This window comes from Berkeleyomyces rouxiae (assembly GCF_048999995.1).
Source record: "Berkeleyomyces rouxiae strain 22BRR77 chromosome Unknown BrBRR77_ptg000002l, whole genome shotgun sequence".
Lineage (NCBI taxonomy): Eukaryota > Fungi > Ascomycota > Sordariomycetes > Microascales > Ceratocystidaceae > Berkeleyomyces > Berkeleyomyces rouxiae.
The window spans coordinates 725,626-744,889 of NW_027396492.1; the positions used below are offsets into that span (position 1 = coordinate 725,626).

Here is a 19,264-nt window from a genome sequence, read left to right on the forward strand (position 1 = left end):
AAGCTATTTAGTAACAATGGTTTCATTGACAGCTCAGTTCGTCGTCGCTCTTCCGACAGTGTCTTAGTACATTCGTAAATGGGGTCCTGTGCTGTACCACTCTGTCGCCTTTGGGCTCGGATAACGACGTCCTGTGCCAAACCTCAGGCTGTGCTCATGGAGCCGCCGTTGATCAGTACGACGTGATAGAATAAACGGCGTATCGCGCCTGGCCAACCGGTTGCGTGCGTCGCCACTGCTGTCCAGTCCCAGCTCCAGCCCAAGGGATCAGAATAGGAGGTCAGAAGAGCGCAGACACCCGCATACCTTCATCTGTCGTTGATGGCAATGCGTCGGGGGATCCACAACATGGTAGTGGCCCAAGTTTCTTTAGACTTTGAGGGAGGCCCAGAAGGCGGCCAGAACGCCGGAGTTGCTTGGGATGGCGGAAGCACAATCCTTGGCCTTGGCTAGCTCCCCTATCGACAAGTGCAAGTATAAACGCTTTCAACATAAACCTGTATACCTACATGGAGCTTCCCTTCGGCTACTACATGACACGGCTGTTGCAAAGACTTGACTTGACTTTGTTCGGGAACACGGCCTCTTCTATGTGTACATGTACACCACGCCGATGCGTCTTCCCGTTTCGTCTCGTTTAAATCCTACCTTTTACAAGGAATTTCTGTGTCTTGTCGTATCGCGAATCGTATCTATGCAGGCGGCTTGAGGCTGTCTGTTGGCTGTTAGCTACTGGCTGCTATGTGGTTCGGCGCCCACTCTCCAGCCTCATCCTTTGCTGATCTCAGTGGCCAAGTGCGGAACTTGGGCGGCGGCCCGACGTTGTTCCATGCCCTTTCGCCATCCAGAGGATCGACCAAGGCTCTGAATTTCTCCGATGTCATGCTGAAAGAGAAGGCAAATGTATGTTTTCGGTCGTACTGACTTTCATCGTGTCGGCCATCTCGGATATGAATGGCATAATTCTCACACATTTCCTACGCATTTAATGTCTATATAAACCAGTCAGCTTCCTAGTTCATATCCCGATTTATCCTACATCAACCAGTCCCATATCTTCAAGGTCGTTCTCTCTAAACCTTAGATCGAAAACTCCTCTCTACCACTGCACTCGCCTCAGCTCATTACTTCCTATCACTCTTTCATCATGCTTACCAAGTTTTTCCTTCTTGCCCCGGCCGTTTTGGCGTCTGCTGTGCCCAGACAGACCAACTGTTCTAGCGATACTCTGCCTACCAAGTACGCTATTACCGACTTTGCTGGTACTTCTAGCGATAACGGCTCCTCTTATAGTGCGCTCGCCTTCAAGTACACGTCTTTCTCATCATCTGGAACTCTTTCCGCCAATATCAATTGCTCGTACGACCCTTCAACAGTTCCTGTTACTATTCCCGGGCGTACCAACCGCTGGGCCTGTGATGACCCGCTGGTTCAGTTCATCTACAGCTCTGGTCGACTAGCCATGGTCCAGAAGACTTGCATTCAAGATGGGTAAGTTTCCAAATACTTGATATTAGCATCTTTCCAAGTCACCGACCATGCTAACCTTAATCAACAGTTCGCCCTCTTACGAGGCAAGCGGCAGTGTCCGCCCCGCTCCTTCATGCTCGGGCGATGGCTCGGACAAGCAGTGCGTACAAGCTCAGATCAACGGTGTTTTCTCGAGTATTTCGCCTGCTGCCAAGTCCTCGTGAGGCCTCATAAGGAGCTACAGTCATGACGTCTTTATCATACATATCAATCATACAAATGGGTGGGGGTTTTGCTTTGGGTTCACATCTTGCAAAAAAAGGGAAAAGTTGGGGTGGAGACTTTGCTGTACTCAGCCTCCACTCTCCATACAGCGCATACATCTTGCATCTAATAAATAATATCTAATATGACTTCATCTCGTGAGTAAGAGGAGTGGTACTTGCAGTGTGGATTCTTAAATACAGCGTGATGTGATGTGATGTTGAAAGCTTTGAGCAGGCGACTCGTGCATTCACTAACCCTTAAACCCTATGGCTTGTGATTACCAAAGTTCTTGACTCCGTGCTCAAAAACAAAGCGCTATCCAATTTGCCAAAGAAGTGCTCCAAGATTGATAATGTATGGACTTTTTATTTAGTGAAGGGTCAACAGCGAATAAAACGAGTCTTGCCCACTGGCCTACGTCATATAAGAACTGCCACAAATAACTAACACTAGACTCGTCCTCTCTTTCTTAGACCACACTGGCGTACACATTGTTTTAGCCTGTGAGGCAAGACAGCAAGCAATGAGTCAAAAGTATAAAGATATGCTCATCAAGACCACAGACTTACTGAATGACCTCGTCAGCGGGTTGGGCTTCCTAGCATTTCAATTTGTTCTTTTTCCCTTTTTTTACCCCAACGCAAAAAAAAAACGCTGCGACAAAAGTGAGGCACGATTCTCATAAAATGCCAACAGATCGTCGTTTTTTGTGCATGTGACAAAGTGTCAAGTCAAATGACTCGTAGCTAATTGCAAGAACCACACAAGCACATACTTTGGCACTAAATATAACCGTGTCGCGTCCCTTCTGTTTGAGGAAGCGCGATACATTCTCATACCATCGTCAGCTTTTTTCCTGTTCCAACCTCCATTCAAGACCGGCCAGTCCTTTACTGCGCAGGGCCATCTCAACATATTGCTGTGAATACGTTTTTTTTCTTCTTCTAGCAAATTTCCAATACAGCAGTCTACTAGACACTGGCCGAGACATCGAACACACATGCCCAAAATGAAGCTGTCCTTTGCCTTTTCACTGGGGCTGTTATTGGCCTATCCTCATTCTGTGCTGACAGCCCATCACGAACTCGACAGCCAAGTAACGACCAGCAGCCGCTTACTGCAATTACCAGATGCCTCACTGGAGACAAGACGCAGCTCCAAGTCAACGCGGCAGATATCGCTTGATCTCTTCGCGTCACTAGAGCGGATGGCGCGGTTAGTTGACATAAGCTATTGTGTGGGGACGACAGGCGTCAGCAAGCCATTTATCTGCGCAAACCGGTGCCGGGACTTCCCCGCTCTGGAGCTGATAAAAACGTGGAATACGGGGATACTGATGAGTGATAGCTGTGGGTATATTGCCTTGGACCACGGGCCCAATCCAGGCATCATCGTGGCATTCCGAGGGACATACAGCATCACTAATACGGTGGTTGACTTGACGACAGTGCCACAGGACTATACCCCATACCCAGTCCCGGACGACGGCCGGGATAGAGAGGCACACGAATACAAGTGCAACAACTGCACAGTGCACTCTGGGTTCTTTTCTTCGTGGAAGAACGCCCGGCGCATTGTAGTGCCGGAGTTGAAGTCTCTGCGTGAAAAATTCCCCACGTACAAGATCCACCTGGTAGGCCACAGCTTGGGCGGCGCGGTCGCGGCATTGGCTGCGGCCGAGCTCAAGGTTGGGCTTGGCTGGGACGACTTGCTAGTGACAACTTTTGGAGAGCCCCGTGTGGGAAATGAAGGGGTGGCAGAGTTTTTCGATGAGGTGTTTGGCTTAAATGGCAGTGCTGTAGATGCCTCTGATGCCGGGAACTGGATGTTCCGCCGCGTCACTCACGCAAACGACCCGGTGCCCCTGTTGCCGCCATCGCAATGGGGCTATCGCGCACACTCGGGCGAGATATTCATTTCAAAGTTGGACTTGTACCCCGACCTTGGCGACGTGCAGTCATGCTTGGGCCCATCCGACCCCGCATGTATAGCAGGCGACGAGGAGAGCGCGAGCGAGAGCACCTTGGCTCGGGTGGAGGAGCCTAGGAGCAGCGAGGGATTGGTTGTGCCCAAGGATGCCAGGAGTTGGACACTGGAGAACAGGCGCAAGTTGCAGGCAAAGGCTAAGGCTTTTGGACTTGAGATACCAAAGCTGTGGGAGCTCTTCTTTGCGCATCGCGACTATTTCTGGAGATTGGGCCTATGCGTGCCAGGGGGCGGTTTTGGGGACTGGGATAAGCACAGGTATGATTTGGCAGAAGACAACGATGAGTTGTAGCTAATTAGCGGGCGGTTGACTTGGAGGAAAAACTGGACATTTAATGAGTCGTGATCAGGTTACTTTATGCATGTTTATTGGTTGAACAGGATAGCAGTGTACTTGTAGTTACTACAGCCTTATGCCGTGTTGATGATGCTGATGCTGCCTTGTCACAAGCAAGTTTCCAAGCCGGATTTGCGCTGATGCAACGCTGCCTGCAAACTCAAAGTTGAGAGAGCGTGGGTATGGATGGGATGGCCTTGGCCTTTCCAATGCACCTGTGAGCCTATGAGATACCATGCCTATAGATGCCTGTTTATATGTACCCCTCCCTCCTCCCTCTTCCCCCTTCCCAACCCACAATTGAGGCTGAGGACAGGTTGTAATGGGAACGGGTGTCGTAGTAGGAGTAGGGATTGTGTGTGTTACAAGTCAAGTTTTCAAGTTCTGGGGCTGACTAACGACACCCACCGCCTGGAGAGAAGGGAGCGTAATCAAACATGCAAGTGAGAGTTGTGGTTGACGAGGAACCGACGTGAACATCAGAGGGAGATGCGGCAGAGGGATTAGTGGAGGGGATGACTACAGGAAGCATAGCTGGGCTTGGATGGACTCGGGCAGAATCACAGTCGAGGTGGCGCTTACACTGCTTTGGTTCTTTTCCTGTGACTGGTGTAGGCTGTAGGCTTTAGGCTGTAGGCTGTATACTAAAACACATACTGGCTGGCTGGCTTTGACTTTATCTTCGTAACTGGCACGGGCTCAACCAGGGGATCCGTTGCAGGCAGGAACACAGCAATCATGATCAAACAGCCCCGCTCCAGGAGTCTGGTATGGTAGGTGCCAAAGTAAAATCGAAGCGGTCCCAAATGTCAGAGCCCAGACTGCACCTGGAACCAATCGACTGTGCGTACTCGGACTTGTGTACCTGTGTACCAGGGCCAATTGCTGTACGTACAACAGTACGTACTATACAGGTACAATATACAGCGCTATCCAGGGAACCAGAAGCTTTGGGAGAAGGAGGGGAGGGGTTGAGCCGATGATAATTTCAGCCACGGACGTCACAGCTGGAGGAGGCAGAGAGGGAGGAGGGAACGAAGGTGGCCTTATTGAAGGTGGTAGCCCCCAAGAGAGCCAGTGTAGTGTAGATACTAATAGTAGTGATGTTGCAAGACTTGATTTTATGTGCAAATAACCATCCCAAGCACCAGCAACTACATAGTCAACTACGTGATACTGGGCTTCTTGTGGCTGCATGCCCTCACAAACTCACGATCTAAGGAGACAGAGTAGAGCTTGCGCCCTATAGCTGGTGCCCTAGAGCACCATCTTCAGGCACTATTTTAGCCAGGCAGCTGCCAATCAACCACGCTGTTGCCATCAGTTCATGCCCTATCTTATTGCGTGCTCTACTCTACTGCCTTTAGAGGTCGCAATCTGGCACTACGCACTACGCCCCCTTTTTTTTTTTGGGCATCAGATGGGCGGTTTGTACCGCCCCTCCTCGTAGGAGTGGAAAGGCTACCTACTACTGGCTGCTGGCTACTGGAAACTGGCAACTGCTGCTTTCTGTTTTCTGTCCCTTTCTTTCCTCACCATTCCTGGCCTTCCTTTTTTCCCTCTCTTCTTTCCTCCCCTTTCCGCCCTTCCCTCTTCTACTTCTCCCTTCCCTTTTTTTTCTTCCCTTTCCCTCTGCCTCTCCACCCAACTCAACTTTCCCAATCCTAAGTACCCAACCAAGCTTTCTTCCTCTTCACCTCCGTTTTATGAAGCCCAGGCCTTCTTCTTTTCCTGTCCTCTAGTCCTCACTTTCAATTCCGTTCCACGATATCTCCCCCCAACCAACCACACACACACACATCCACAATGGCTACTGAGGTGAGTCCGTTATGCTCCATGCTCCTTGTTGCTCTCCTATCACCTGGCTCCAACCGGTTGCCCAACACCACAGCCATCACATCACCGCCCCTCCTTTGCGGCTTCGGCTTGGCCAACCCTGTTCTGCCTTTCCGGAGCTGTCGTCGTTGATACTGGCTGCAATCGAGCTCTGTGCCGACATCCAAATGCGTGTGCTGCGATTGCATGGCTCCCCGCTTCATGGCTGATGTGACCATGGCGCTCGGGATATACGTTTGCCATCTACCAGACAACATGCCTGCGTACTGTGGTTAGCTGTTCATAAAACCCCTTGTGTGCCTCTACGTTGTCGTTATCTCCGACTCTCACGCCACTCAAGCCATGGCCGGTGATTTTGCTGCTTGTGGTTGCGGCTAGGCCGACTGCCCCTCAATTATGCATCACTGCCAAACAAACACGTGCCCACCTGTCGAACTTTGCAATAGCTTACTAACTTTGCCATCTCTCCTTGTAGCGCGAAAGGTTTGTCAGAGTCTCTAAAAACAAACATGCCATTTCTTCACTGCCAATGCTCTTCCACACCTGAACAAGTACCTCTCTGACTTGGATTTGGAGCTCCTCTTTTTTTCTTTTTCTTCTTCGTACCGTGTCACTGCACAGGTGTTATCGCGATAATTAGGCTCCCTAGAAAGCTTTCCCTTTTCCCCGCCTTTTTGGTCGGCCTAAACAACGCGTAATACCAACCGATGCGCTAGTACCCGACAACCATCGCCTGGTGTAGCTGTACGAAAAGAGAGGCAGCTTCGGAGACAAGCAGGGCGGGAGTCATGTTCGGTGGAATTGAGTCGGCCAACCAATGTCACCACAAGACCAAGTTGCTAACTCCCCTACAGCAAGACCTTCCTCGCCCGTCTGTGCGAGCAGGCCGAGCGTTACGATGAGATGGTCAGCTACATGAAGGAGGTCGCCAAGCTGGGCGGCGAGCTCACTGTCGATGAGCGTAACCTGCTGAGTGTTGCCTACAAGAACGTCGTCGGCACCCGCCGCGCCAGCTGGCGCATCATCTCCTCCATTGAGCAGAAGGAGGAGTCCAAGGGCTCTGAGAAGCACGTCAGTGTCATCCGTGACTACCGCACCAAGATTGAGCTGGAGCTCGAGAAGGTGTGCCAGGATGTCCTGGACGTGCTCGACGAGTTCCTGATTCCCAACGCCGCCACCGGCGAGTCCAAAGTTTTCTACCACAAGATGTAAGTTTTGCCATGCCAAAACGCCTTAGAGGCCCATTTTTATCCTCTATGATCATGATGGTGCCGAGGCGTGGGTGTCTCAGGCCTAAAAGAAACTAGAGACAAAAATGAACACATGTGCTAACGGACACAACTCTTTTCTCATGAATACAGGAAGGGTGACTACCACCGTTACCTGGCCGAGTTCGCCTCTGGCGAGAAGCGCAAGGGTGCTGCCACTGCTGCCCACGAGGCCTACAAGGTGAGCCGCCTATTAAAGAATACACTTGGAAGCTTAACATTTACTAACCATTCTCTTTTATCTCGTCTCCAGAGCGCCACCGATGTCGCCCAGACTGAGCTGACGCCCACCCACCCCATCCGCCTGGGTCTTGCCCTCAACTTCTCGGTCTTCTACTATGAGATTCTCAACTCTCCCGACCGCGCTTGCCATCTGGCCAAGCAGGCCTTTGACGACGCCATTGCCGAGCTTGACTCTCTGTCCGAGGAGTCGTACCGCGATAGCACCCTGATCATGCAGCTGCTCCGCGATAACCTGACTCTGTGGACCTCGTCGGACGGTGCTGAGCCCGAGACTGGCGACAAGGCGGCCGAGGCCTCGCCCGAGACTGCTGAGGCCAAGGAGGAGACTGCTCCCGCTGCTGCTTCGTAAACAGTTGTTTGTGCTTGTTTTTTTCTTTGTCTTCTCGTTTACATATTCCCCATTTAGCGGCTTTAGTTCCGTTCACATGACCCTAAATCTCTCTTCCTCGATTAAATTCAAACAAATGAAATGAACTTGCACCAAGCAAAAACGACCATGTAGAGTGACATCATGGTGTGTAATGAAGAGAGAAAGTGACAAAGAGACGGGGCGCTTATGTTATGTGTTTCAAAGAGACACGGAGCTGCAAAGTATGTATGTGTGCATGGATTTGTTGATAGCAGTGACTAGTGTTTATTGGTCTATCAAGAGGGATAATTAGAGAGAAAGGAGGAGCCGTGGGGAGGGAGGCAGGTGTTTTTTCAAGGAGAGGGAGGAATGGGAAGAGAAAAACAAAAGGGATACAGTAAAACGCCGCGCTGGAGATGAAGTGAAGCCGTCGTACATACAAAAGATGAAAGATGGGATGAAGATGAGAGGATGGACAGGGGAACGAAACAACAACAAAAAAAAAGAAGAAAAAAAAAAAGGTCATGACAAAGGAAAATGATGCAGAGCTAAGAGTGAGAGAGATAACATGTGTGTATGTAGGTATAATTGACAGGGGAGAGACGGTTGTGGAGGTGTGGACGGTCTAATAGAGAGCAAGAAGCGAGATGGGGCTAGAGAAATGTATATGGTATGGACATTGCCGCCAAGAGCATATGGGCATGTATCTCTGGCCAGCGGCAAAGAGACTTGGGGGGGGGGGGGGGGGGGGCAGCAGAGGGGTGGTAGCGGTCTGCTGAAGCCCCGGGCGCTACAGCACAATAAACGGCGTCGTCTGCAGGGGCGGGAGGACCTGCAACGGGGTCTTGTCTGGCGCGGCGGCGGCGGCAGCGGGCGGCAAGTCGAGGTCAGCTTTGGCGTTGGAGTCGGCCTCGAGACGCTCGAGCGCCAGGCGCTGCGTCTTGAGCAGGAGTTTCTGGGCGCTAAGCAGGCGGGCCTGCTTCTCCTGGATGATGCGCGAGCCCTTGACGGGGCGGCCGGCGCTGGAGTCAGAGTAGGTGTCGTCCGAGTCGTCGTCCGAGTGTGCGGGGAGGGGGAGAGGGAGAGGGTTTTTTTCATCTGGGCCAAGAGCGTCGACGTCGGTGCTGCCGCCGGCGTCAGCGCCGGCGGGCGAGTCAATGCGCGAGCGCGGGGCTGACGGGGCGTTGAGGCTGGGCGGGGCGTTGTCGGAGGCGGGCGGGGCAAGGTCGGGGAACTGGTCGAGCGGGGCGTGCAGCGAGACGTTGAGCGGCGGCGCGGCGTTGGTGTACATGTTTGTGTGCTGCGGCTTGGGTGGCAGGTTGAGCCAGCGGCGCCAGCGGCTGTTGCGGCGCGGCTGCTCGATCAGGGCGTGCATGTCGAGCGGCGGGCTGGGCTGCAGGGCGATGGTGAGGGCGTGGAAGAGGCTGGCGGTGCCGGGGAGTGGCGGGCCGGCAGCGGTGGTGGCGGTGGTGGTGGTGGATGTGAGAGAGCCGGCGCTGCTCCGTGGTGGTATTGAGGCGGTTGGTCTGGCGGTGGGGACGGGGCACGAGCGGTGGACTTCGTTGCGCCAGATGTGGATGCACTGGAGTTGTGCCGGGGAGAGGTAGATGGACATTGTGAGACGGGCGGCAGCAGGCAAGTCGTTGATCTCGTAGGTCGTCGTGATGTAGTTTTAGGTTTTAGAGTGTACAGTATAAGTATAGTATGGTACAGAGGATGGCGGTACCACTCTAATGTCCAAGTAGCGACGGACAATCCAGCCAGCGGTCGATGCAGCAGACACAGACAGACAGACAGCCAGGACGCACAGATGGCAGGCAAATGGCGGGAAGAAAAGGCAGGACGAGGTGTCGGTGAGAAAAAAAAGAACAAGAGGAGGGTATGCAATAGCAGCTGGTAATATATGAGCTGGAGGAGAGAGGACGTCGAGAAGGTAAAGGAGGCGTCCGCAGAGGAGTGGCAGTCAGTATTTGTATCTTTCTCGCCGCAAGAGTAAAAAACCATAAAGCGTGCGTCTTTAATAAACATGGGACTACGGCAGAGTCGCACAGCCAAGGGAGCGAGATGTGAGCGGCGAGGTCAAGTCCGAGTCTTGGGCTTTGTTGGGCTCTGTCCTGCTGCATATATCGGCGTTGCTGTGCTGTGATTCAATCAATGGGATTGTGCTGGATGTATTTGGATCGCTCATTGGGGTTTTAGGAGGGGGGCCCTGCAAAGAAAGAAAAAGAGACAACGAGCAGGGGACGGCGGCACAGGGAAGACGAGAGAGAGAGAGTGGGTGAGTGAAACGAAAATAAGAGACCAGCCCAAAGATCTTTGCCTTGAGCTGTTGCTTGAGGGCCGGGAGGAGAGGGGGGAGGTTCTTTTTTTTTCCTATTGTGACGGAGATTGAGCTGAAAAAAGAAAAAGAACGGCAATAAAAAAAATTAAAGATGCCGCGATATTAGCCAGCACGTTTTTTGTGAGAGCCACTAGGCCAGTAGCTACTTAATGCTTAACTATATCACTTGTCTCCAGGGCCGGCCACTGGGCCTGGTGGCCTGAGGGATGCGCTATCCACGGCTGCACACAGCGCGACGCCAGCACTAGCATCTGTCCACATCCAGCCGTTTTTTTCAGCGCTGGGCCGGTGACCAGGCACTAAAACACCAAGAACTACACTACAGGCAAGCTTCTGCAGCAAACTAGTTAACTATCACTACATCGCTAGCTCGCAGGATTGTCTGACAGCCATAACCGCCACGCTCAAAACAGCAAAACAAAGGCGGCCCCCGCCCCCACGGCTGGAGCTAGCTGAACTGGTCCTTGATAATGCCCCAGGGCTTCTGTCCAGTCTATCCAGACCATTGGCGCCCCTCCCCCTCCCATTCTGGCCCTGTCCGTTGCCATGCCACTCTGGACAAGGCCGTAATATCGACATATCCCGGACACACGTATCACCCGGTCTCTGGCCTGCTTGTCTTCGGCTTGGACGACAAAGATTACAAATTGCCTGCAAGGACAGGACAGGCACCAGCAGGACTGGCCGAGAGAGACAGCCAGGCTCAGATCAGTCTTTCGCTTCGCCTCGGCCTGGACAGGCCTTGGAGCAGCAGCAGCAGCAGCATTATCCACACGTAGTCTCTTGCTTGGTCCCGGTGTGACGCCATCCCATCCTCTGTCAAATCTCAACTCCCTCCAGACTCCCTCTGAAGGGCAGCACAAAATCCGGCCCCAGGCCCTTCTTCCACATCATGGCTGCTCCGACACGTCACGTCGTCTTGTTTCCCAGCCTGGCTTACCACCCTCCCCCAGCTTCTAGCGATCTACACGTAGCTGACGAGCATGAAGCACCACGAGAGGACCGTCGTCTACAGGGAAAAAAAAAAAACAAAAAAAAAGGACTCTCCACACTCCACTACGTCCCGTGTTACAAACGTTGTTGGTCCCCAGTCTCTTTTTCTCTCCCTTCTCCGCCTCTCCCTCTTGCCTTGCCGTCTTCGTCCCCCATCCCCCATCTCCCATCTCCCTTGTTCCTGTCTGGATTCCCATCCCTAGACCGGCTTTGACCGAGTTCACCCCATCTCCTCGCTCCCTTCCCCTCTTCTCCAGAACCAGGATCAGGCCCAGGGCTGCTTGCCAGGGTCGCTCTCCTCCGGACCTGCTCCGTCCGCATCTACGCCAGGGCCTGGGTCTGTCCAGCTCCATCGCCATCTCTCTGTGGCCTTGCTCCTCGAAGCCGCTGCTAGTGACTAGACCCTCTCCCCCCTCCCCTCCCCCTCGCTGGCCAAGTCCTGCCCGTATCCTGCACGTCAATCACCACCTCGGCCAAGTCCGCAGAAACGCCACTCGCTGGCCTGTCAATCAATCAGCCCACGGCAGAGCTTCTCTAGCCAGCCAGCTTAGCTAGTTCCAAAGCCATGATAGATAGTCAATCGCCACCACAACATACACAAGAAACCGGCCGTCCGACGAAGCTGCCAGCTGCCCGGTCAACTCGCGGCTCTCACCCGCTTCGTCCATTTTCCCGCAAGCCCCTCTTTTATCTTTCTGCTTCTCCAATCTCAAGCTTCACATCCTGTGAAAAAAAAAAGGTCCAATATCAATATCAATATCAACTCTCTCCTTCTCTCCCCCCTGCCATGTCCTCCATCTCCTATAATACGTTTATCTCCCCAGACACACACACACACGCATCTCTCCCTCTCCTGCCCCAATCTGGCCGATGATCTTCCTTGTTTAAACAACCTTTCCACTTGTGATACCACAAATAATTCCAAAAACAAAAAAAAAAAACACAGCCGGCTCTTTTGCTCCTTTGTGACACTCCATCATCACATCCCTCAAAACAGTCAAAAGTCAACCTCCGCTGTAAGGGTTAGCCCGCCGTCCGCTACGGCCGTAGCCCCCTTGAAATTCAAATCTAAATAGACATGCTCGAAAGTCACACAACTATACATCTCGCCTCGATTGCTCCTAACCCTTGGATACATACTTGACTTCATTTCGTCTCTTCGTAGCTCTATAGATGAAAAAAAAAAGGCGTCTATGTATTTATTTTCCTTTTTCTTTTCCCTTTCCCCTCCACAGCGTGGTATAGACCCTCACCAGCTTTTATTAATGCGTGTCGGGCTTCAGGCTCTCCCACCCACCCAGCACCTCAGCCTGGTCGTCGAGCAAGTCCATCTGGCTCAACCCACCGGCCTGTGACGCCGCTGGCGCTGGCGCTGGCGCTACTGGTTTTCTCTTGGTCGGCAGCGGCGGCGGCGGCGGCTTTGCACCGGCCGGAGAAGACTGCGACTGCGTCTGCGCCGCCCCAGGTCTGACCGACGCAGGCGCAGGCGCAGGCGGCAGCCGCACGCTGGCACTAGGCTTCACGGCAGCTTGTGCCGGCGAAGCCGCGACGACCGGTTTCGGGGACTGCTGTCTGGGCAGCGTCGCGGAGCGGGACGGGAGGGGCGGCGGAAGCGCGGCGAATGCGCTCGTGTCTTCTTCTTTGATGCTGCTGGGCGACGCGGCCAGGTGCACTGGCTTGCGCGCGACGGGCGGCGGTGCGCGCGCGACGCTGGATGTTGACGAGTTGGTGAGCGTGGGCTTCAGCGGGGCCATGGGCATGGCAGACTGGAGCTGCGGAGTGGCCGTGGCCGTGGCTGTGGTCGTGGTCGTGGTCGTGGTCGTGGTCGTGGTCGTGGCTACGGGTGTGCTTCGGGGTGGTGGCGCCGCGGGCGGTTGCTGTGTGCTGGTGGTGGGCTTCAGCGCACTGTAGTGGATCAGCGTTGGCGGCGACATGGACGTCGATGGCGTGGTAGACGCGGCCGAGGCCTGGCGGCGGGGCGGCGGTGGCGGCGGGGGCGGATCCTGGCGCGCGCCGACGGGCGTCGAGGCTGCGCCCTCTGAGATGCTGAGCCGGCTGAACTTTGTCGGCACGCTGGACGGGTTCGGGCGGCGTGCGCCGGCCATCATGGCGGGGATGTTGACGACTTCGTAGGGCGAGCTGGAGATGCTGCTGGCAACGCTCTGCTGCGACGCCGATCTGGGCACGGCGATCCAGTCGGGCTCCTCCGAGTTGGAGAAGGGGTTGTTGGCACGCTGGGGGTTGAGCACCATGTTCTGCAGGTGCGACGAGCCGGGGCTTGCTTTTGGGCCGGGCCCGCTGGTGCCGGGGCTCGACTTCATTTTGGCCTGCGGGATCTGCACGCGGGCTGGCTGTCCGTTCTCAAGCCACCAGCGCTGGCGGTCTGAGCTGGCGGGCGGCAGGCCTGGCTCTACAGACTCGTAGCCGATAAACTCCTCGTCTTCGGTGTCACCCTCGTCCAGGTCAATCAGCGCGGTGGACGAGCCGACCTCGCCCTTGCGTTTGTGGTACAGCTCGCTGCTGATTTGCTGGCGGCGATGGACGTCGATCTGGCTGACGGTGCATTCAAAGTGTGCGTATACCGGTCTGTGATCCGAGAAGCGCAGAGGCGCGCAGTTGTATGACAGTTGTCGCAGATTTGAACCCTTGCGCAGAATACGGTCGGTCCACGCTGGGATGCGCGACTTTTCCGAGCTGTCGTACTCGTCGGAGCCCACGTCAAACTTGTAGGTCGGGTCAAAGGCAATACGCGCCTCGCCGTAAAAGGGGAACGCGAGACCGGCAATCATCTGTAGATTGAGCTGGTCATTGTCATATAATGTGGGTAAATCTCCCCGGCGGATCAGCTCCTTGGTGTTCTGCAAGTCCAGGCCTATCCGGTAGTTGAAGTCACCCAGCCAGATCACCGTGTCATGGTCGTCAATGGCGCGGCCACGCTGAAAGCGGATGCCGCTGCTAATGGTCTGGTAATCGCGGTTGCGCTCCTCATAGTTGGAGAACCCAGCTGCCAGGTGTGCCGTGACGAAGCAGATTTGCGTGTTGGCGTAACTGAACCGAATGGCCACGGCGCCCTTATTGCCAGCCATGCCCGAGAGGCCCGTCTTTTTGGTGGTGCCCTCGACGTCCTTGATGTTCTCCAGCTCTGACGCCTTGACAAAGATGCACAGCGCGGCGCCGACAAGCTGGCCGCTGCGCAGCAGTACGTACTTTTCACCGCCAATCTGCTGGGCATGGGAGTTAAGGCACCGTTTTACAGCCTTTTCCCAAAGTTGCTTGCGCGATGGGTCGCTGTTCATAATCTGCTGCGGACTGAGTTCAACGATTTCCTGAAAGCCACAGACGACGATCTCAGGCTGTTTACCGTGAAGCTCGGGAGGGCACAACCACGGGGAAAGATCGTAGTCCAGGCCGTCTGTGCGGCCGTTGAGGTTGAAGGTGCCAATCCACATGGTAATGTTCTTGGCAGTAGAGAACTCTGCAGTCCGTTTTGAGAGCTCAACAGACACAAAGTCGCTAATCGGATCATACAAATGCACTGGCTTCTGCGCGATATGTCTGCCGAGCAACATGTCTATGGTGACTTGGCGAGATGGGTCGGTGAAGTTGTTGTGGTAGAGGCGCTGTGCGGACTTGCGAAGGTCGGCCATGGCGCCTGAAAGGGACATTTTGCCGTGTCTGGTAAAAGACGTCTTGAGGGCGCCAGTGCCGGCATAGATTTTGGATAGTGAATCGCCATTGTCAGCCCAGAGACTTGAATGGCGCATCCAGAAGTCGGCTGTGGCATATTCGCCGCGATGGCCCAGGAAAGCTTCTACGGCCATCTGGGAAATGATGGTCTGGATTAGGTTGGTGCGGTCGAGACAGTCGAGGCAGTTTGTGCGGAAGATTCCCTCTTGTCCCAGCACTGGGACCATCCGACGCGACCCAACCGCCACTCCTCCATCAGCCGCATCGTCGGTTTCCTCGGCGAGATAATAGGCAAAGCCGTCGGCCGAGTGCTCGATTAAGCCGCGGATATCCTTTGCAGCTTCGTAGCCCATGGCCTTTGTCTCGGCGTGGAAATCATACTCGGTGCACTGCAGCAGGGTGTGGTTGCTAGTCTGCTGGCCGCCAGCCGTGCGACTGAGTGGAGAGTGCTTGATACCATAGCGGTACAGTGCAGTCAGCTCCGTTTCGCCCGCCTTGGTTTCGCTCAGCAGATTGACCACGTGTACAGCGCCGTACTGATGTTCCAGCTCGTCAAAGTGCTTGTCAAAGGCTGGCTGCGTGCCTTCCGGCGATCTCGCAATGGTAATTTTTTGTCTGCCAGGCACTAGGTCGGCGGCTTGCTCCCAGAACACGGGAACCGAGCCACGTACCTGCACATAGGAGAAAATGATGGATATGGGGCTCCAGTAAATGGTCTCAGTCTCGACAAAGTTGGCGACATTCCCGTCGTCGTCAATGCCGCGCGCATTGAAGCGGGTACCAGCCCTGCGGCATGACAGCCGCGATATGATGGTCAAGTACGAAGCCGGACCGGATGGTGTGGGTCCACGGAGGGGGGCCATGGTTTGTGGAATGGTCATGGTGCCGCAATAGCCGCGAATAATGGAGGTCAGGATGTGCGATTCGTCGAGCGCGCGACGGGCCTCGGGGACCAGGTGGGAGCGAAACTCGACAAGAGGCTTGATCATGAACGAGTTCCAGAGGAAGGACTCATCAAAGCTGTCGATGTTGTACGAGTTTGTGTTGACAGGTCTAGCGAGTGTCTCGGTCAGTACCAATGGCGATCCATTGCTGTCTTGTAGATTCCCCGCTGGCGCCTGGACTCGGCAAGAAAGGGGACGAGACGTACCTGTCTTGTAGGCGGTTCGTGAGGTCAAAGTCGGTGCTGTAGTAGAAGCTGCCATTGCTCAGCAGCTTGCGCAGCTCGTTGCACGGATGTTCTTCGGGCTGGATGCCGGCATAGGTCTGGTAGTCCCTCCGGGCCGTAGTGGCCTGCGAGTAGACCGAAGCGGCGTCGTCGTCCAGAAAGTCGGGTGCCGAGATGTGCTCGTCATACAATGAGCTGCTGAGGCAGTAGAAGGTGACCGAGTCAATGCGCTCAACGGTCTCGCTGGGCTTGATGACGGCGGCGCGGGAGGCCCTGTTGATGACGCAGAGGAAGACGTCTTGGTTGATGGTGATCAGGCCGAGCGTGCCGTGGATGGGCATGTGGGTGAGGGGCGTGTATTCGTCCAGCAGGGACTTGGATCGGGGCGCAAGCTCAACCATGCACTTGGAGGCGGCGCCGGCATCTGCAGCGGCGCGGGGCCGGTAGACGGAAGCCAACGTGCCGTTTGCGATGGCCTCGCTGGTAGTCGGGCTGTGGCGGAAGAAGAGCACATGGGACGACGAGGCAATGGCGATGGAGCGGTGTGGATAGTCGCGGATCAAGAGCTCGCAGGGGTTGCCACTGAGCGAGGCGGCCGAGGCCGGGCCCCAGGTGCTGGCGCGCTCCATGGCGGCAAGCGGCGGATACGGGGCGGGAGGACCAAAGCAGGCAATGGAAGCGGTGGTATCAGCGACGATGGAGGCGTTCTATAGTCGAGGAGACCACTCGAGCATTGGGAGGGCCGGGGCGTCGAGGGGAGGGATGGCGAGAATATACGGCCAACCAATGATGATGGCAATGGACACCGACAGAGCTGATGGAGACGGTCTCACGGGCGACGGGCTTATTTGTGGCAGTTGATGAAGTGCGCAGGCCCAGAATAGCAGCAATTAAAGGCGCAGGGTTTGTTGCATGCGGCAGTGGGCGGGAGCCGAAGCTTGATGATAGAAGGTCTCAAGACAGAATGCGGAATAGGAATAGTATGGAGCTGTGTGGCGTGCGAATTGGGGACATGGGCTTGAAGAGCAACAAAGAGACGTATGCGGTGTAGCAAATACCGGTAAAAATAGAGCGAGAAGGATATAAAAAATAGTTGCAAGTGGCGGAGAAAGAAACACAGTGGCCGTCAGAAGCATAAACACTCCAAAAAAAGATGGAAGCTGGTGAGATATTGGTGACGGTGCATGACGTTGGAGGCCAGAGAGGAAAGGGTTTGCCGGAGCATAGGGGATAAGACCCGGGGTCTAGGGCTTAGAGGGTGGGGCTACAGGGGCCTCTAGCGGTCGACGGGGGGGCTTTGGTGCGCTGGCTGCAGTGCAAACCGCCTGTATTCACAATCCAGGGCCAGCAATTCAAGCGCCGTAAATGGCCAGACCATGATCATGATCATGGCTCAAAAGGTAGCTACAAACACAGCATAGAGTCAAGTTGAAAAAGGCCAAGTGCAAGTACAGGCACCATGACGGCTGGTCTCTCATTATCCAGGCATCAAACTGATGAGTCAAGTTTCGTACTCCTACCAGTGTCACGCAAGTTTTTTTTTTCTTTTTCCATCTCTCATGTCCAGCCCAGTCGTGGGTTTCCCAGCAATCTTTCTTGACCATCATTGTTGCCAGTCCATGATGCCTCGAAACGACTCCAATCCCAGCTATGTATTCACTGGATGGGCTGGCTCTTGTCAACTATTCCCTGGCTAACTATAACTCTAGCATATAGCATCGCCATCCTTTGCTACCACCCCATTGCATGGCCGCTAGAGGCCAATCACGTCTGTGTGTATCGATGAAGCACACCCTTTGTGTGTACATGTATACATACATACATATGTATGTATGTACAAGTCTAGGCACTTGATTCCGTGTGCCCATCCACCATTCACCATCGCCGTCTCAGCCTGCACCTTGGGACCTGGGGCGCCTAGGACCGACCCAACACCATTCCCAGCCCTGGCTTGTTGAGCCCAAGGCAAAGCCACGGCTGAAGCTCAAGGCATGCCCAAGCCTGCACCAGTGCCTTGCTGCAACAAACACACACATGCGCATGTATGTGGATACGTACAGTACATCTGTCTGTCTCCTGCGACCCTCCCTGTTTGTCCTGCCAGTGTTTCGCCTTAGCCGGCTTGCCCTTGCCTTGCTTCCACTACCGCCCGTGCCGCTGATCGTGTCGCCGTCCATCTCTGTCCAGCCAGTCTTTGGTCTTGCTGATCGGCACTGACAACCTGCCAAGGTCTGGCCCCTCCGCTTCACACAATCACAAGCCCGTACATTGTATGTACACATCTTGTACTTTTATGCTTGCTTGTAGCTTCGGTTATACATCTGCTGTAACACTGTGATTGTTGGTTGTGTCTGGCCTCGGGCCTAGACTGGCCACATCTATATATACAACTAGTTAGTTATCGCCAACTAGTTATAACTACATATGTACATACACACATACACATGTATGCCTTTGGCCAGCTCACTCACCAGGCCAGTCCAACACCCCGTGCTGGTCCTAAAGAGCCCAACCCGACTCTCGGAAAACACCGGCCCCCAAACACGGAATACTTATACCCAAAGGGCCCCTCTATCGTTCTTTTTGTCTGCGCGGCTCTTTATGCTTATTATCTTTCTGCCCTCCTCCCCCGGGGTCCAGTACAGAAACACGGCCGGTAGTCTCACGCTGTCTGTGCCTGTGCCTGTGCCTGTGCCTATGCTTGTGCCTGTGCCTGTGCCCATGTATCCACTGTTTCAACTTCACCCCATCCCATCCCATCCCATCCCATCCGCAGGGCCAACACCGTTAGCATCTTCACCCTCCGACCTTCTCGCTCACCGTCCATTGCTGGATAAAGTGCTGCTGCTGCTGCTAGCTAGTCTGTATGTACCTGCAACTCTGCAGCCTTGGCCTCAGCTCCAGCCCTGGCCTCAGCCTTGTTGACTCCTCTCTCCTCTTCTGCCCCTGCAGCTTATATTTGCACAGGTCTAGTTATGTGTGTACTTGCAAGTCTTCTTCTGACTAGTTAGGTACATAGTTGCAGCAATTCCTTGTACTAAAAATTACCCACAGGCCGCATCTGCCATTTGCTGGGCTTTTCCCTGCCAACTTTCGTTTTCCGCTTCGCTAATCATCAAAACCCGCTTATTGCCATTTCTCTCCGCCCGCTCGCTGGAGCTACAACTCTCCAAGCACGAATCGAACACCACCACACCCACGATCCCACGATTCCCCCTCGAATCGGCCAGCTGGCTCGCACCACAACCTGCCTGACGCCCAGCGGTTATCAGTCTCATTCTTCTCCTGATTTTTTTTCCCCGCCGTACCGCTGCTGCTG

General features: G+C 54.5%; 5 protein-coding genes across 5 annotated transcripts; 3 read left to right on the plus strand and 2 right to left on the minus strand.

Annotated features, from left to right (window-relative positions):
- Nucleotides 1-1,147: 1,147 nt before the first annotated feature.
- BROUX77_001751 (uncharacterized protein) lies at nucleotides 1,148-1,694 on the plus strand (the record flags this gene model as incomplete). The annotated part of the gene is made up of 2 exons (XM_073746215.1): nucleotides 1,148-1,491; nucleotides 1,559-1,694. 2 exons carry the CDS (start codon nucleotides 1,148-1,150, stop codon nucleotides 1,692-1,694), a joined length of 480 nt encoding a protein of 159 aa, XP_073606833.1.
- Nucleotides 1,695-2,746: 1,052 nt separating this feature from the next.
- Nucleotides 2,747-4,015, plus strand: BROUX77_001752 (uncharacterized protein; the record flags this gene model as incomplete). The annotated part of the gene is made up of 1 exon (XM_073746216.1): nucleotides 2,747-4,015. One exon carries the CDS (start codon nucleotides 2,747-2,749, stop codon nucleotides 4,013-4,015), a length of 1,269 nt encoding a protein of 422 aa, XP_073606834.1.
- A 1,851-nt stretch (nucleotides 4,016-5,866) lies between these two features.
- On the plus strand, nucleotides 5,867-7,756 carry BROUX77_001753 (uncharacterized protein; the record flags this gene model as incomplete). The annotated part of the gene is made up of 5 exons (XM_073746217.1): nucleotides 5,867-5,878; nucleotides 6,372-6,379; nucleotides 6,751-7,104; nucleotides 7,258-7,345; nucleotides 7,418-7,756. 5 exons carry the CDS (start codon nucleotides 5,867-5,869, stop codon nucleotides 7,754-7,756), a joined length of 801 nt encoding a protein of 266 aa, XP_073606835.1.
- Nucleotides 7,757-8,546: 790 nt separating this feature from the next.
- BROUX77_001754 (uncharacterized protein) lies at nucleotides 8,547-9,371 on the minus strand (the record flags this gene model as incomplete). The annotated part of the gene is made up of 1 exon (XM_073746218.1): nucleotides 8,547-9,371. The coding sequence occupies one exon, from the start codon at nucleotides 9,369-9,371 to the stop codon at nucleotides 8,547-8,549; it is 825 nt and encodes a 274-aa protein (XP_073606836.1).
- A 2,981-nt stretch (nucleotides 9,372-12,352) lies between these two features.
- On the minus strand, nucleotides 12,353-16,574 carry BROUX77_001755 (uncharacterized protein; the record flags this gene model as incomplete). The annotated part of the gene is made up of 2 exons (XM_073746219.1): nucleotides 12,353-15,830; nucleotides 15,928-16,574. 2 exons carry the CDS (start codon nucleotides 16,572-16,574, stop codon nucleotides 12,353-12,355), a joined length of 4,125 nt encoding a protein of 1,374 aa, XP_073606837.1.
- Nucleotides 16,575-19,264: the final 2,690 nt, after the last annotated feature.